Here is an 18,624-nt window from a genome sequence, read left to right on the forward strand (position 1 = left end):
GTAGTTTCCCTTCATTGGGATCAGTGAGTTTCGTACCCTCATGCTACAATCAATTGCTGTTTAACGAGTGCTTGTTTTAAGTTGTTCTTCTCATCCCTTATCTGTTGTTTCCTCATGCTAGTTTTGATCACAACTATCTTGTCCCAACTGATAGGTGTTTGCATCTTCTTTGAGAGCTGTGGTTTCTAACCAGTTCTGAAGCAGTAGCCACTATAGCTAACTAGCCACACTGAAACAGCCAAATAGCCGTATGTGACTACTGGCTAGAGTGTTGGACACCATGGTTGTAGAGTCATGAATCTGCCCTTCATCTGCATCTCAAGAGGGGTATACAGACATCTCCTGGACCTTTTACATCTGTTCTCGGCTTCTCCCTAGAACATCTGGTCCGGTGATGGCCTTCACACTTATCTTCTAACACACACATTCCTCATTCTCACACACACACAACAGGGTTGATTTCTTTGTTACACAGACACAATATGAATATTTAAGCAGGAACATCAACTTATAATTTAAGGCAAACAATCATCATATCCCTTTTACTTATTTCACAATACTCATTCTAAAACTTAAAACTGTAAAAATCTATTCCTGCCTTGGAATCAGCTTCAGATACAAAATTCTGGCTGGTGCACCTTTACCAATGGTAAGGTAAGGTCCTTTCTGCTTTCAGAAAGGATGGCTGGCAGGATACATGGAGGCACTTTATATTACATAAAGCTACATTTTAGCTACATAACTACAGACTGAGATTTTCAGATCTTTTAGACTAAGGAGGGACAAATATACTACATACCTAGAAGAGATTTCTTTAAAGAAAAGTTCAGGAGCTGGAGGAACTAGCCATTTTCCCTATGACTCAGTGGCCAGCCAGCAAGGCATAAGGTGGTATTTTTTAGGTGTAATTGCCATTTTTCTAAAGAAATATAAAATTTTTGTCCTGACTCTGAGGTCCCTGCAATCAAATACAAGTAAGCAAAATGTAGAATTTCAATACTTTTGTTAATGCAATCTTCTGTTTGTTTCCAGCGAGCACTTGATCAAAAGTATGACAGACAAGATGGCAGAAGATGGATGGAAGGAGCTGGGTTATGAATATGTGAACCTTGATGATTGCTGGTCTGCAAAGGAAAGGGATTCACAGGGTAGGCTTCAGCCAGACCCAGACAGGTTTCCAAGTGGTATTAAAGCCCTTGCTGATTATGTAAGTTAAGTAAAATACATGTACTTACATACTACTTTCTCACTATGCTATCTCATGTGTAGGTGTTAAAAATAGAATTTTCTTGTGAACATAGTTATTTAAATAAACTAATTAGAAAAAATATGCATAATATACTGCAGAACTCAGTTAAATGTCAACTAAAACGTCAACCTATTTGTCTGAAAAAATGACAGGGAATGGCTTAATTATAATATGTATAAATGATTGTTTACATATCTCTAAGGGAAATACATACTGGATTTTCATTGCGCCTGCACAGATAGATGACGATCAGTGGACACTTAGGGTTAATCAGCATTATTCCTTGCTCCTCAGTGCCTAACACCCTTTGATCCCCACCTCTCCGCCTTGTGCCCTTTGACCCCACCCTCGCACTCTCCAGAGCCAGGCTGCCTCCTCTAGGGAATGTGGCTGTTACTGCCGCACAGGCAGGGGGAACAGCTGTTGGTGGCGCGCACGCTCTCTCCTCCTTCACTCCCCCATGGGTAGGGGTGGGGAGAGCCCTCACCTGGTAAGAAGGAGGGGGGGGAAGCGCCTCCTGCTCTGCCTCCTCCTGCCATTGCCTCAGCCCTAGCACCACCACCAGCCAAAACTGGCCGCATGGGCAGGGGGAGCATTCGTTGGTGGCACGCGCACTCCCTCCTCCTTTGCACGCCCACCTTCCCCAAGTGTCTTGCACCCCCACGAGTAGAGCCGAGGAGGAGAGTGTGGAGCTCCGGCCAGGCCACCATCTTACCTGGGTGGGAGGGGAAAAGAGGGAGGGAGGCACCTCCTGCTCCTCCTCCTACCCCAGCCCCAGCCCCAGCCCCAGGCAAGATCAGCTACCATGGCTGCCGGAGCTGAGACGCCATGAACAGCCAGCTTGAGCTCCGGTAGCCACTGTGTCCTGGCAGCCAGCAGTTCACAGACCAGCACCAGTCTGCAGACGGGCAGTTGGTAACCACTGACATAGAGAACCAGGACCCACACTTCTTGGTTTCTAGTCTTACTTCTGCCCCTTACTGTGTGACCTAGGGTAAATCACTGTTTTCTTTTGTTTCTACCCAGTGTATATAAGAATGCTTACCTACATCTTAACTCTTGAAGTATTTTGAGATCCAGGCATGAAGAGGAGCAGTAATTAACCTTTAACTATATTTTTCACTATGAATACAAGGCAGCCATTATTGAACAACAATCGTTTTTTTAGGACTCTGGTATGCAAAGGCTGTCAGAAAATCACTGCCATAATAGGCAGAGACCTCACTAGCAAGTAGCCAAGAAAAAACCAACTGTGGAATAGTAATGGAGATATTTTACAAACGAAAGAGGGATTCTGTAGGTATTAGAAGACGAGTAACCTGGAATCATACATTAACTAGAATCCCTTTGATTGGCTTTACAGGTTCATTCCAAAGGGCTGAAATTTGGAATTTATAGTGACCTGGGTAATTACACCTGCAGTGGCTACCCTGGCACCACACTGGACACCATTGATACAGATGCCAAAACATTTGCAGAATGGGAAGTTGATATGCTGAAGCTCGATGGCTGCTATTCCAACTCATCTGTTAAAGCGATAGGTTTGTTTCTTAGGATTAACTTTTGAACAAGGGAAAAGATGGATCAAGAGTTTTGTTTTGTTTATAAATTAAGCTAATTACACTTGGATTATTCAGGTTCATAAAAAAGCCTGCACAGTCTTCAATTTCTGTTAAGTAGTAGGCTTGCTCTTCATCCCTGTTTTTAATCCCCAAACAATTTCTATTTATTTTGTGTGACTAAACATTGATATTTGTAAAGCTCAGTATCAAATTGTGATCTCTCATGTTCTTGATCTGAATGATGCTTCTTCCCATCCCATTCATAATGCAGTTTTAGCTCATTTTAAGTAGAAACAAGATTTGAAATAGGGCCTTTGTTTTGCATTCCTTGAGCACTCAAAGTTCAGCTAAGTCAAGAGGATCATGCCTTTCTCTTTCTGGGTCTACTTTCTACTCCCGCCCATTTCTTCTCTCAGTCCCCTTCAAGTTTTCAATATAACATTTTAATAGAAATATGGGTCATGTTTGCTCATCCCATCTAGTATCTTGCCTCAAATTGCAATTAATAAATGATGCTTCAAGTGAAACATTTTGTGAACTCCACGTGATAGATCCTGAGCATCCTCAACCAGGGCTGGGTTGACAATGGTGTCAGTAGTGCCATGGAGCCGGGCCTATGCTCAGAGGGGCCCCGTCTTGCTCTGCTTGCACTGTGCTGAGAACCCACCAGCCCAGGCCTGGGCAAAATATGGCTCAGGGGCTGGATCTGGCCTGCCAAGCCACAGGATCCACCCTGTGGACCACTATGCCAGGACTGTCAGGCACGCAGCTGCCACAGTTTAAAACCCAGTCCCTGTACTTCTCTGCTCTGCAAGGAGGGGGAGGCTTCACGTGATCTCCCTGCTTCCAGCCCAATCCTCAGCTCCTATTGGCTAGAAACAGCCAGCCACTTGGAGCTGAGAGATTGGCCTGAGAGACTGGGGCAGCTGGAGTTGAGATGCATGTGAAGGGAGCAGCTGCAGTTTCAAGTGGGCTGGGGCTGCAGAGTCTAGCTTGCTGGCTATGAGACACTTAGGTAAACTCCTCCCAGCCAGCACCTGCCTCTGGCACCCCAACCCCTCCTGCATCCCAACTCCCTCCCCAGATCATCATCCAAACCCTCTGCACCCCCTGCCCCAGGTGACAACTTCCTCTCAGACCCTGTACCTCCTCCTACATCCCTCCCCCAGGCCAGAATCCTCTCCTGCACCCCAATTCCCCTGACCCAGGTCACAACCCCTTCCTCCACCCAAAGACTCTCAGACCTCACACCATCTCCTGCACCCCAGTTCCTTACCCAGTGTGTCCTTCTGCACTCAACCTCCAACCTAGACTCTGCACCACCTCCTCAGAAAAGTGTGGCCGTTGGCCACTTACCAAAACTTTGGAGTGGCCCCTCACCAAAAATTATTGCCCATCCCTGCACCAGCCTATCAGAGGCAACAGCGCAGGGGGGCAGATGGTAATTGGTACATGTGGAGAGCCGGCTTTTAAGCCAGCTCTCCATGCGTGCAGGCTCCTGTGGAGCTGCATCTCTCCCCACCTGCACTGCCTCCCACAGAGGCAGCAGCACAGAGGGGCAGGTGAGAGCCGGTGCTGGGGGGAAGACAGCTTAAAAGCCAGCTCTCCATGAGCACTGGCTTCAACAGAGCTGCCTGTACCCCATAATGCTGCCTCTATCAGAGCTTGCATGTGTGGAGATTCCATAATTTGCAAGAGGAGAAGATTTAATGAAGCAGTTGCAGTCTTCTGAAGGATTCATCACTGTCCAAAATATAAAGCAAACTTGATGGACTGCAGATTTGTTCTGTGGTGGTGAATCCTATTGATGGGACAGTTTGATCCATACACTTTAAGTGTGTTCATGATGGGGATCATTTTCTTTGGGTGTGACAGTTTAATATTTATATTTGAAAAATAAATTTTTGTTGAAATCACATTTTTTGGTTTTGTATGCAAGTGTGCATGCTAGGGATGCTGATAAACATGTATTTGTGTAAATGTGTAACTGCTGACATTTTTAGCAGTTATGCATTTACACGCAGGGGGACAGGCAGGAGCCAGTGCTCGCAGGGAGCCAGCTTTTATGCCTGCTCCCCCCAAGCACTGGCTTCTGCCTGCTCCCTCCCTCCCCCACCTCTGATAGAGAGGCAGCAGCATGGGGGAAAGGGGTGGGTAGGCAGCTCCATGGGAGTCTGTATGCACATGCTTGAAAGCTGTCTTCATGCATGTATTGGCTTTTGCCTGCCTCCCTACCCCCTGCACTGCTGCCTCTCTGTCAGAGGCGGGGAGGGGGCAGGCAGCTTTTAAACCAGCTCCTCATGTCCACCGGCTCCTGCCTGGCCCTCTGTGTGTAAACATGTTTCTGCTATAAATTTCAGCAGTTACACATTTACACAAATACATGATTATTAACATCCCTAACAGAGACCTCAGCCTGCCGAGGAGCATAACAAATACACCAGTAAAATCTTTTAAATCTTTTATTAAAGGTTAAAAAAGGGAACACGCTTACATGTTCTCTTTTAAACAATATCCCTTAGTCCCTTTCTCTTTAGTTGTAGAGTTATTAAAAGGCAAAACAACAACAAAACAGTTTGATAGACTTTTAGTCGGTTCTTAGATCGTAAAATTGGCCTTTTAGGAAACAAGAAAAAGTTGGTTGAGATGGGCTGCAGCTTTTGTTGTTAAGCTCAGATCCTATTTTCTAAAAAGCAGAACAAAACAAACATACACAAAAGGAGAGAAAAAAGCAGCTCCTGCTGATGGTGTTGACTCCTACTTGCTACCTCCTTCCTAGAGAAACACAGACATGACAAATGTCTAGTCAGTCACTTTGTGAGCTGACAAGCTTGTACCAGCATCAGCCTGTTTTATGATATTGCTTTCAACTGCCTCTTTGCTTACAGGCTTATAGCAGTGTGGCAAAATATATGGTCTTGTCCAGCCAACCCAGAATTGTAATAGTCAGAGGGCAAAAGTAGGAGGATAGGAAAGAGAAGAAACACGGACTATGGCCTGAGTGACAAAGCTTCACATCCTCGGTGATATTCAGGGTTTAGTTAGTGGAGATGCTGATTTCCTTTTGGTCCCTCTCTCTGGTCCTGCCTCATCAAGATCTTCCTCAGAATAAGGACAAATAAAGGGCCAGCGGTGTAACAATGAATTTCAGGGTCCAGGAGATAGCCTTGATGGTAAAGTTCACTTCTTCCAGTCTCCTTATCTCCTAATCAGCAGTGATTGTTAGCCTGCAGGCAGATTTTTCCCCAAAATCTTATTTTGAAAAGGAAGGTGAAACAACCTATCCCCTCATTATTTTATCCTGCAGTCAAGCATAATTTCTGACATACCAGCTATAGACCATTGAATTCCAGTTCCATGCTACTCTTGTTTGAGGCACATTCTCAACAATCTTTGGATTATATCATTTCTGTTTTGACTAACATAGTTTGTCTTCCTTTTGCACCTTTTTCTGTCACCATTAATTATTACACTAGAACTTCAGAATTATGATCCTTGGGACTGGTTGTTCTGTACTCTGATATGTTCAAAGCTCTGAACACAAGTTATGGATATTCATTCAAAAGTTTACAACTCAGCACTGACTTAATACACTTTAAAATTTTACCATACAGAAGAAAAATGCTGCTTTTCTTTTTTTAGTAGTAGTCTACATTTAACACAGTACTCTACTCTTTTTAGTTTTTTTCGTCTCTGCTTTGTCTGTGTACAATCAGCTCCAAATGAGGTGTGTGGTTGACTGGTCAGTTTGTAAGTCTCTTGATAGTCTCAGGTTCTACTCTATGTTGTTGTGACATTATGAACTTTTTATAATTGATCTCACAATTAGAGTAATTTTGGAGGCCCAATAATTAGTAGAGTACCTTTTTATAAACTTATTCAAGTACAAGAAAATAAGTATTACTAAGTCAACTGTTTTGAAACCTAAGTTCTGTGTGTATAGAACAAGTGCCAATAGAGATGGTTTATGATTTGTTTTAATAGGTGAATCTCAGATAGGGTAATTAGGACTACGTTCCCAGACTGTTATAGTAAGTGCTTAGAAAGGAAAGTTACTGAGGGGGACAAGATCCTGTGCTTGCAGCACCTCTTTTCTCAAAAACTTATTCATCTGGGAAATAGGTCAATGGAGGGATGATAGGAATTACTTACCTTCCTTCCTCCCCCTTCCCATCCCCCCGCATCCCCCTTCTATTCTGCAATGTGATTTGTCCTTTTCATATTTGTTCATTTTTTTAAATTGTATCCTTTGGTATATATGGTTGTGACTACTTTCTTCCACTATTTGATCTGAGGAAGTGGGTCTGGCCCACGAAAGCTCATCATCTAATAAACCATCTTGTTAGTCTTTAAAGTGCTACATTGTCCTGCATTTTGCTTCAGGAATTACTAGAGAACTTTTTGGGTGTCTGGCTGATGAGTCTTGCCCACATGCTCAGGGTTTAGCTGATCGCCATATTTGGGGTTGGGAAGGAATTTTCCTCCAGGGTAGATTGGCAGAGGCCCTGGAGGTTTTTCGCCTTCCTCTGTAGCATGGGGTACAGATCACAGCTAGAGGATTCTCTGCATCTTGGGGTCTTCAAAGTATTTGAAGGCTTCAATATCTGAGATATAGGTGAGAGGATTATTCTGGGAGGAGTGGGTGAGATTCTGTGGCCTGCACTGTGCAGGGGGACAGACTAGATGATCATAATGGTCCCTTCTGACCTTAAAGTCTATGAGTCTATCTGCATAAGGGTTTTCAGGAATATAATCTCTTCAGGATGTTCCATTTTCTGCTGATCTAAATTAGAGTCCTTGGTTCTTTCCCAAAACCAGACTTCCTTAATGGCAGCATACTATAATGCTACTGTGCCATTCAGCTCTTTTCATAAACACTGGTTCAGAAGTATAAGATTATTCCAATCACACATGTATTTTGGGGGAAAAAAATCTTCCTCTTGCCGAATAACTTGAAAATAGAAATGTACAAAAATGGTTTTGTTACTTCCGCAGAAACAGTCAATTTTGGGCAGGCATGATCATAAATTGCATAAACTCTTTGTAAAGGAAGCCTTTAATTAGCCTTGTTCCATATATAATTCATGTTCCGTATGTAATTCTCCATGGAGCGTTTCCACTCTTATTTTTGTAAAACAAGAACAAGTAAAAAACTAGAACACTATTGCTATTATTATTATTTAACTTGTTAATATTACCTTGCTTTACTATCGAATACTCTGTTTTATTTAGGCTACCCAAAGATGAGCATTGCTCTGAATAAAACAGGAAGACCTATTGCTTATTCATGTAGCTGGCCAGCCTATGAAGGAGGGCTTCCCCCAAAGGTATCTCTACTGTCTGGTTTTATTTTATTCCTCTTTAGCTGAGAGTATTTAGCTAACAAGAACCTCTTGATAAAATGGCTGGAACTTATTTGAATTAACTGTACCCACATTACTCCTAATAGGTTTCATTCATTCCTGCATACTGGCACCACCTCGTTAGATGTACAAACTCACTCCACTAAGGAAACATCAAAGTCTTCTGCTTTTCAGCTGTATCTAGGAGAAAGCTGTGTACTGTAGATACCAGAGTCACCATTCAGATAATGAATATGACATCTGAAAATAAACTAGCCTGTTAATGGTGTCTAATTTTCTCAGTTTACAAATAGCAACTAAACCACTGCCTTAAAATCAGTTGTTTTCCTTTGGGGGAAAAACACATTTAACAACAGATATATGTTTTATTCTAAGGAATATTTTACTCCTTTAGAAATTTTAAAAAGCCTTATTTGATTTTCTGGAGAACAGTTCAGCTTATTGTTTTTTAAAATATTTTTATATCAATACTTTTTGTGAATTTGGTGATGGACAATACTACTTATATATTATAAACTCTAACAAAACAGTATTTATGTACACTGTCTTCCCCATCTACTTTTTTGTCCGAGAGTTTATATAATAATTTTTAACAGCCTGTTAGTTCCAGCTCTGAAGCCTAGTGATCCACTTAATTTGATGGTGTCATAAAGGTGAGGGGTGATTAGACCCACCACTTAGCAAGTAGTGTTGGTAGAAAAGCAGCAGAAGCAGAACAAGGGAGAGGAGGGAAGAAGGGAACAGTTAGAATAGAGGCAGCTGAAAATCAGAGCTGTCCAAGTTCCTCAGAGATCTATAATGGCAGTAGCAATCTAAATGTAATTTAGTGTAGTGTAAATGTAGTAGTGTAGTGTAAATGTAATTTATTCAGAGGCTATAGAAACACAGTAATTTATTTCATGGTTGTGATGATCACGTATGTAGCATACCTATAAATATTCCTTGTTTTTATTAAGGTAAATTATACCATACTTGGTGAAATTTGTAACCTCTGGAGAAATTTTATTGACATCCAGGATTCCTGGGAGAGTGTTCTAAATATTATTGAGTGGTATGGAAATAACCAGGATAAACTGCAACCTGCAGCTGGCCCAGGAAGATGGAACGATCCAGATATGGTGATGTTGTCTTTTTAAATATTTTGTAGTCTGTTGAAATTTTAACTAGAGCCTAATAAAAAGATAATTCAGTAAGACTTTCAAAAAGACAGCTGTGAACAGCCAACCAAGAAGACTGATACTATGCACAAGTGTATAATAAACCATGTCTAGCAGTTAGAGCAGAGGACAGAGTTAGAACTCTTGGGTTCTACTTCTGCCTCCATCACCAACTCACTGCATCATTATTTTTACCTCAACTTAACAGTCTGCAAAATGGTACAATACAATTAGAGAGTATTTATAGCATAAGATGAATATAGGGTTAGAGTTAGCATAAAAGAAGCAGTGGCTACTCAGTCATTAAGGTTGCACTGTGTTTGCATTTAAATTGATGTAAACTATGTTCACATTTAACGGTCTCGGGGGGAAAAAATCAGCTAGGAATTGCACATGGATCAAGCCAAAACGTTTTTAACTATAAGTCAAGAAGAGACCCAACCACAGCCACTTTTATGACAGGGGCAGGACTGCTGCTTTGGCAGCCTTGGGGCTGACCGCTGGTCATCTGTATCAACACCCACGACTCCAGAAGCCTTGAGGCTGACAGCTGCTCCAATACTAACCTGAAAGAAATTATGGAGGTCCCAAAAAGTAACGGAATCCTTGACCTCGGTGACAGAATCATACCCTTCATTATAATCAGCAAGTTAATAGCCTAAAAGTCCAAAATGCTTCACAATCTCGTGAAGTTGTGACACAAATATATTTAAGAGGAAGGGTGGCAAAATGGAGCCATTAGTGAACCTGGCTGGGATTACGCTTGAAGATAGATGCACAATTTATTACCTAAAATTCCTCTACAAAATAGCTTAGTTGAAAAATGCTGGTAAACATTTGAACAAATATTACAGAAAAAGGGGAGCAATTAAAATAACCTTTCAAAACCTGAATTGCTCACTGATCCTGGTGGTGTAAAGAGAGAAGAGTACATTTTGTTGATGAACTGGTAAATTTAAGATAATTTTCCAAGTCTGCAGAGGCATTATTGAAACAGAATTTTGTCATGGAGGAGAAGATATAGTTTATTCTATAAACAAATTAATGTTGTAAGCATTTTGGGGAAATGCTCTATAAAAGACAACATTAACAGTCCAGTTGTGCAGCTTTCAACTATTAATTTAAATAAGATTTCTGCATACAGAGTGCTTGCAGGACCATACACTAACGTAATGTAGTTTGGATTCTACATTATCATTCTTTTAGAAGAGTGACATTTGCATTAGCTGCTTGGGGTCCTAATCCTGTACCAGGACACTGGGATTTTGGTTTATGATTAGGACTCCACAATATAGACAATTTCATTTAACAGTATCTGATTTATTTCAGCTGATTATTGGTAACTTTGGCCTGAGTTATGAGCAGTCAAAAGTGCAGATGGCATTGTGGGCAATCATGGCAGCCCCTCTCTTTATATCCAGTGATTTAAGGACAATCTCTGAGGATACCAAGTACATCTTGCAAAACCAGCTGCTAATTTATATAAATCAAGATTCTCTGGGAATTCAGGGACAGCGTATTATGCAGGTACCCGATTTGCTAGTTGTCTGCTCTCTGTATTTTTGTTTTGGGTTTAAAATTATGGTTCTGCTATATCTCATCACCATGCTCTGCCAGGAACTCACACTTGGCAATATGAGCTTGATCTTATTTTTTTTCCCCCAAGAAAGGAAGCTTCAGAATTCCTTTTTTTTAAGACAGCTTTTCCAGTCTTTTGGTAATAAACTTGTGTTGTATGATTTGTTTTAATCATTTAATGTAGCTGGAAAGGTAGAGGAAAGATGTGTTATTTTACACTCTCCCTTCAATTATTTTTCCTGCCATACTGTCCTCCCTTTCACTTTCTGCATAAATAGTTTACACATTGATTGGATACAAAAGAATGGAATGAACATCCATTTTTGACCTGTTTACACATAAGTAACTTACACTGGCATTCACGTCACCAGTGAATTTGGCCAACACACTTCCACAGGAGTTGTACCATCTTAGGGTGTGTCTAGACTACATGCCTCCATCTACGGAGGCATGTAGATTAGCCAGATCGGCAGAGGGAAATGAAGCCGCGATTAAAATAATCGCAGCTTCATTTAAATTTAAATGGCTGCCCCGCTCTGCCGATCAGCTGTTTGTCGGCAGATCGGGGCAGTCTGGACGCGACGCGCCGACAAAGAAGCCTTTCTTGATCGGCACAGGTAAACCTGGTTTCACGAGGCATACCTGTGCCGATCAAGAAAGGCTTCTTTGTCGGCGCGTCGCGTCCAGACTGCCCCGATCTGCCGACAAACAGCTGATCGGCAGAGCGGGGCAGCCATTTAAATTTAAATGAAGCCGCGATTATTTTAATCGCGGCTTCATTTCCCTCTGCCGATCTGGCTAATCTACATGCCTCCGTCGACGGAGGCATGTAGTCTAGACACACCCTTACAGTTTGGACTTTGGATTTTGTTAGAATGAAAAAAACTTAGCAATTTCTGTGCTGAAATATATAGCAGTTTAGGCTCCATATAATATTTTCCTTTTAAGGAGAATGTCACTTGATCCAGTGTCAACTTGGATTAAAGAAGAATGTAATTCAAGTGGCAGTTTACTAACTCTGCTTCAGAGTTACTTTTTCCTTATTTGTTTGACTTTTCTCTAGATCTATAGGTTGATCATAATACTTGCTTAGTGCTCGTGGACTTGAGAGAGTCGGAATAGCTTTGCAGTCACCTAATGTGGAGCACCCATGGGGACATCGCTCGAGGAAGAGGAGGTTACTCACCTCGACAGTAATGGATGTTCTTCGAGATGAGTGTCCCCTTGGTTGCTCCACTACCCTCCCTTCGTCCCCTCTACTTTGGAATTCTGGTCTCCTCCCTGATATCGTTCCAGCATAGAGAAGGAACTCAGGAGGGAGGGAAGGAGCTCTCACATGCACACTGCCTGCCACCTAGGAGCATGCGGCTTGTTTGTGTACTGCTGAATTGGCATTATTGAAACAGAATTTTGTCGTGAAGGAGAAGATATAGCTTATTCTATAAACAAATTAATGTTGTAAGCATTTTGGGGAAATGCTCTATAAAAGACAACATTAACAGTCCAGTTGTGCAGCTTTCAGCTATTAATTTAAATAAGATTTCTGCATACAGAGTGCTTGCAGGACCATACGTTAACTTGTAATTAGTTTGGATTCTACATTATCATTCTGTTAGAAGAGTGACATTTGCATTAGCTGCTTGGGGTCCTAATCCTGTACCAGGACACTGGGATTTTGGTTTATGATTAGGACTCCACAATATAGATGCTAAGTATACTATTAATTCAAACTTCTCTACTGAAAGAGTTGTCATCACATCCCAGGGTACAGCAATTTTAATTTTTCCATGAAAGAATAAATGAACTTTGTACTGTTTCCCCCTGCTGTGCCTTCAGGCTCCAACAGGCTGAATAGTGAAACATGATAATCATTTCAGTAACCTGCCTGCCAAAAGAATGCAGCAGTACACAAGCTCATAACAGGCTACACAGTGTGCCCATAAAAACAAAACCAGAAGCCAATTTAAATAAAGTTCTATTTACAGGATTTTTAATGTTGACAGTTTCCTTTCAAATAACACACATTTTGATAGAAGAAACAGGAGAGAGAGTGAACTGTTAATGTGAGCCTCATAGTCAACTGGTTCTGCAGTGCATACTACTACTTCAGTCTTCTAGTTGTTCCATTTTTCTTCTGTTCCAGCCATACTGTCCTTCAAAAACTTAAAAAAGGTCAGAGTTGGGTTTTTTGTTTTTTGTTTTTTAAACAGCATTGGATAGATACAGGGTAATGGAATTTTTTTTCTGCCTGGTAAAACTCTAGTACACAAACTGACGTAATCTATCTTCCCTGTTTTTGCAGTAATACTATTGCATAACATAATAAATGCACAAAACCAACAACAACACTAGCTATTAGGGCAGTCAGGCAATTAAAAAGTTAACTGTGGTTAGTCAAGCTCTTATACAATAGAATACCAATTTAAATATTTTGGATGTTTTCTATATTTTACAAATATTTATTTAAATTAAAAATGCAAAGTGTACAGTACTATCTTTGATTAAAATATTTTCATTGTAAAGAAATGAGGTGAATTGAAAAATGCTAAGTACTGCAGTACGATCTTTATCGTGAAAAATGAACTTGTAAATGTACAATTATATATAAAAAAGAACTTCATTCAAACAAGGTGATGCTGTCTACAGTATCACCTGAAAGTGAGAACAGCTGTTTGCATAGCATTGTGGTAGCCAGCATCACAAGATACTTATGTGCCAAAGATAATGTCCCTTCAAACTTCAACCACGAAGGGACATATCCATGCTAATGAGGGGTGCTACTTAATAACGATCTAAAGTAGCATGGACTGATACATGTCATTTTCATCATCTAAGTCAGATTCTAGTAGCAGAAGGTTGATTTTCTTCTTTGGTGATAGTTTTTTTTCTGTAATTTTTGCATTAGAGTGTTGTACTTTTAAGACTTCCTTAAGTATGCTTCATACCATGTCCCTCTCAGATTTTGAAAGTCACTTCAGATTTTTAAATCTTGGGTTGAGGGCTGTAGCTAATTTTAGAAACATCACATTGATGCCTTCTTTGTGTTTTGTCAAAGCTGCAGTGAAAGCGTTCTTAAAACAACATGTGTAGGGTCATCATCCTGCAGAATGCAGGAAAAACAGAGCTGAAGACATACAATTGTCTCTCAAGGAACTCAGTCACAAATTTAATTAACACTTTTTTTTTAAACAAATATTATGAGCATGGAAGCATGTTCCCTGGAAAGGAAAGGCATAAAAATCTTTAGCATATCCGGCACATAAATACCTTGCAATGCTGGCTACAAAAGTACCATGCATATGCCTGTTTCCACTTTCAGGGGACATGAATATGAAGTGGGCAGCATTATATACCATAAATATAAGCAAACTTGTTTGTCTTGGTGATTGTGTGAATAAGAAGAAGGACTGAGTGGACTTTTAGGCTCTAACGTTTTACTTCCCCCTCCCGCCTCCCAGAAAAGGTATGTAACAAAAAATCCTACATTTGCAAGTTGCACTTTCATGATAAAGCACTACAGTACTTTTAGGAGATGAATTGTATTACAATAATTTGCACTGCACACTTCGTATTTTGTGTTGGTAATTGACATCAATTTGAAAATGTAGAAAAACATCCAAAATATTTAATTAAATAATTACATTTTCCAAAATATTTAATACATTGATTATTGAACCTGTGGTTAACCAGGTTTATAATCACAAATTTTGAGTTAATTGCATGAGTTAATTCTTGATTAATCAAGTGCCCTACTAGCAATGTAAATTGCAACATGCATTCATCCAGCACCATCAGCTGCTGATTGAGAGAACATTTGAGTCAACCTGAACATATTAAGAGCAGTGTGTGCCATTCAGTTCTTGTTTCACAAATCTGTCTGGACACTGATTTAAGTTTTTTTAAGACACGTCAGTCAGAGATCATTTACTCATTTTAACACATTGCACCTTCACCTCCTCTGGGAGAAAATTTTAGATTAGTCCCCTCAAAACAAACAAAAATGTTATTTATTAATCATCGCAAGTGTCCATCATGGAAAAAATTCATAAGATTATAAAAGGTATACAATAGCTTGCTTACATTTTTATTAAAAAAAAAAACTGGAAAGGACACCATTTTGATCTGATCTCTGCATATTTTCCAATGTTGTGTGGCGAGATCGAGCGGGCTAGCGTGCGGGGTCGCCTCGCTTCTCCGCTCGCCTGCGCCTCTACCCCGTCTCTTCCCCTGGGTCTCTGCCCCTATGTCTCTGCCCCTGCGGCAGCTGCCGCTGCGCCCTGACTTACTCTCAGCCAGGGGGCGGAGAGGGCTCTCCACCCTCGGCCCCACTCACAGGCCGGCGACGGGGGTTTGCCCTCCAGCGGGTTCGGCCCTCTGCACTCCTCGGGTGGGGGGGGTCGGAGTCGTCCGCCGCCTGCCCCCGTCCTCGGGTCCCTGGGGTGGGTCGTCCCGTGATGGGTCTGGGCTGTGGGGGTCCGGCGCTCCTCCTCCGGCCCTCCGGCATGCCTCCCAGGGTTGCCTGCGGGAGTAGAGGGAATGCCGCCAGCCCCCCGCTCTTCCGGCCCCTCCCCCTTTTGAACCGGCACGCCAGGGACGTGCAGCTCCACCCCCTGTCTGCTGTCCCCCTCCCCCCGGGTCCTGCTGCCTGCCGCGGGCGGCGTGCCTACCGCCGTGCACACCCGCCCGTTTGCCTCCCTGTTCAGCGGGCTCGGCTCCCGCCGAGCGCTTTCCCCAGGGCCCTGCCCGGCCGCGCCGCCCGGCACCTCGGCGGCGGCGCAGATGGCAGTGCGGGGAGCTTCTTCCCCGTCACATGTTGTAATGTAAAAATGTGAGTGGATATATGCTGCCAAACACAGCATACAAAGGTAGTTTTTTCTTAAGACGGTTACATCTGGCTGTAGTAGGCCTCTTAAACCAAGATGTTCAGGTCAGGAACCTGTGTTCAGTACCTAAGGGTATATCTACACTGCAATAACACACCAGCCTCTGGCCCTTGTCAGCTGACTTGGGCTTGCAGAGTTCAGGCTCCAGGGCTGTACAATTGCAGTATAAACATTTGGACTTAGGCTGGAACCTGGGCTCTGTGTCCCCCATGACGGAGGAGGGATCCAGAACCTGTATTCTAGCCCAAGCATCTACCTTGCAATTTTGTAGTCCTGTGAGCCTGACTCTGATTAAATGGGGCTGGGCAGTAGGGACCTTCCAGCCTGTGGGGCTGGAGCAGCCCCTGTACTAGAAGAAGGGCTGCTCCAGCCCAGCTTCTTCACACCCTGTGCTGGACTGCCAGCTCCCAGCCACATGGGCTGGGAGTTAGCAGCCTCACACGAGGGTGGAGGAGGGCTTCCGCCCCATGCAAGTCTGCTGACTCCCAGCCATGAGCCTGCACAGAGGAGCCAGCAGCTCCCCTCTCTCCCACAAGGCTGTGGATTCCCAGCCTGTCAGCCCACATGGTCTGGGAGCCAGCAGCCCTCCTACCTCTGCCCTGCCGTATCTGTCGCTGCCGACTCTAAGGTGTCGACTCCCATTAAGGGTGATCCTTACCCAGTAACCAGTTAACTGGTTAGCCGTCCATATCTCTAGTAGACATACCCTTAGGTACTTTTAGTCTCAGCATAAGTAACATCTGGAATCCAGAGAATCCCTACAGCAGCACCTCTTGCTTCTATTTTCTGAAAGAATTAATAGCTAAGAGAGATGGCCCATATTTTGCTCACCTGCATCAGGTCTGTATTCCCATCACATCTATCTCACAGGGATTTCACACAGCTTAAAAGTAGTACTACTACTAGTTTACATGTAAATTAATTATATAGTGGTGACAGTTTCTATTAATAGTATTGTAAATACAAAGGGATGTTTAAGTTCCATAGCCCTCCAGTTTCAGAAATGATGATGTAAGGACAATGAACATGAATCCCCACAATATACTTCTATTTTGACAGAGCCATCATTTTGAAGTATGGAAGAGAATCCTGGTCAATGGACAGTTTGCAGTAGCAGTTATGAACAATGGCACTGAAGGAATACCGAGACTTTTTGAAACCAATTTAGCACTGATGGGTATCCTGGATTGCAAGGAAGGATACAAGATCTACGATGTTTTGGAGCAAGTGTTCTTAGGAGATTTTGCACTGAATACAACTCTTAACATAAAAGTTACTCCAACTGGGGTAGTCTTGCTGTTTCTCAGGCCTCTGTGTTCTTTCACCGACTTTACAAAACCAGTCTTGAGAGCCTAAGCACTTGTACTGCTATAAAGAGATGTTAACTAGGGTAATTACAATCGAGTTCACTGTGGATGGGAGCTAGAGTATAGGAGTTTTGTATCAGAAAGATATCAGATGCATTATCTAAAATGCATTTGAAATGTCTGTCATCTTTCAACTATTACTAGACAAGTAACTTCTTGAAGCTGCTTGAAGTGCTACTGTAAGTTCTATATTAAATATATTCCCCAAGGAATAGGTTGGGTGTGCAGAAGAGAAGAAAATAGCATTTTCTGAGCAGTACAAAAACCAAGTGGCTGATCTTTGTTTGTTTAAAAGCAAACAAACAAAGAGCCACTTTGAACCCTTCAGACCTTTCCTTAGATAGATATGGAAATATAGTACATATACCTTTATTTAGAGACACCACAGAGATTGCTAGACCTGAAATATAATAGTCTCTCCTTTTCTCTCACCACTTTTTTTTTCTTTACACTGAGTTTCAGGATGTTCCCCAACTGATGATGAAGAAATTATGTATTTCATAATGAAGACTGCAGTCCAATAGGAGCTAAATGAACATAGATAGTTAACAAGATATTTAAAAGATATTAAAATGAGAGCACATATGTGCTACCTGAGGAAGAATGTGGTCCTTAAACTTTTGGCCATTCAGCCACATGATTGAGAACAAACCTAAGATGCTAGGCTTTTGCTGCAACTTGTATTTAAGAAACAAAATGTGATATTAGGACTTCCATAGTCTCCCTTTCTGCCAGCTCTGTATTTAAGAGCCAAACAAACACAAGGCTTGAAGGCAGTTTCGGACTATGCAGACCTTTTCCTGGGGCAGTGGTATTTATGGAGTTTTCTTAATAACAGGACATATAGAATACAAGTTGTTTGGGTGTTGGCTTGTGGTGCAGACTCCATTCTATTTTGGGGCTGTCAGCTTTGATAGAGCATTTCTTTAAAAGATTACAGCTTTATTCTCTGCATAAGCAGCTGAAAGGCAACATGCTCTAAGGGCCTGAAAATGCAGAATTGAGAGCTAAGAACTTATTGCTGCTTTGCCCAGCAGTCGTCCTTTGTGGTTTCAACTGTTCCATGCCTGGGTTTCCACTTCTGTAAAATAGAACTCTGAATGCTTTCCTACCTCACAGGCATGTAGCGAGAATTGATTTCTTTTCATGTAAAGTAAAATGCAATTGCTCTATAAAATCTTGCATCTTAGGCTTTTGATAAGGTAATTTTACAGCATTTCCCTTCAGTTCAACAACACAGTACTGGTTTAGCTAAGGGAAGAATCTGCCCTAAGGTGTATTCTATCTATTCACTCATGTCTAAAAGTTTCACTAGTAATCAGTTTTAATTTTCATCTTATTGCAATTTCATCTTATTGTACATAGGGTCAGGGAACCTCTTTTTATAGTTAAACTGTAACCGCACCTTGTTATGCAAAGTGCAATTACTTTGAATGAAACAAATAAAGTGTTCTTTAAACAGTCA

The 18,624-nt window shown here is 41.9% G+C and overlaps 1 protein-coding gene across 6 annotated transcripts in view; it reads left to right on the forward strand.

Annotated features, from left to right (window-relative positions):
• The window catches only part of LOC102457826 (alpha-N-acetylgalactosaminidase-like), a 30,351-nt gene extending 11,727 nt beyond the window's left edge, over window positions 1–18,624 (forward strand). For all 6 annotated transcript variants that reach the window (XM_006134124.4, XM_006134122.4, XM_006134123.4 and 3 more), the window contains 6 exons: window positions 1,033–1,207; window positions 2,613–2,790; window positions 8,044–8,138; window positions 9,131–9,292; window positions 10,661–10,858; window positions 16,852–18,624. In XM_006134124.4, coding sequence (XP_006134186.2) covers window positions 1,033–1,207; window positions 2,613–2,790; window positions 8,044–8,138; window positions 9,131–9,292; window positions 10,661–10,858; window positions 16,852–17,148 — 1,105 coding nt within the window. In that variant the 3' untranslated portion in view covers window positions 17,149–18,624. The remainder of the gene's footprint in view (window positions 1–1,032; window positions 1,208–2,612; window positions 2,791–8,043; window positions 8,139–9,130; window positions 9,293–10,660; window positions 10,859–16,851) is intronic.

This window comes from Pelodiscus sinensis, chromosome 16 (genome assembly GCF_049634645.1).
Source record: "Pelodiscus sinensis isolate JC-2024 chromosome 16, ASM4963464v1, whole genome shotgun sequence".
Taxonomy (NCBI): Eukaryota; Metazoa; Chordata; order Testudines; family Trionychidae; genus Pelodiscus; species Pelodiscus sinensis.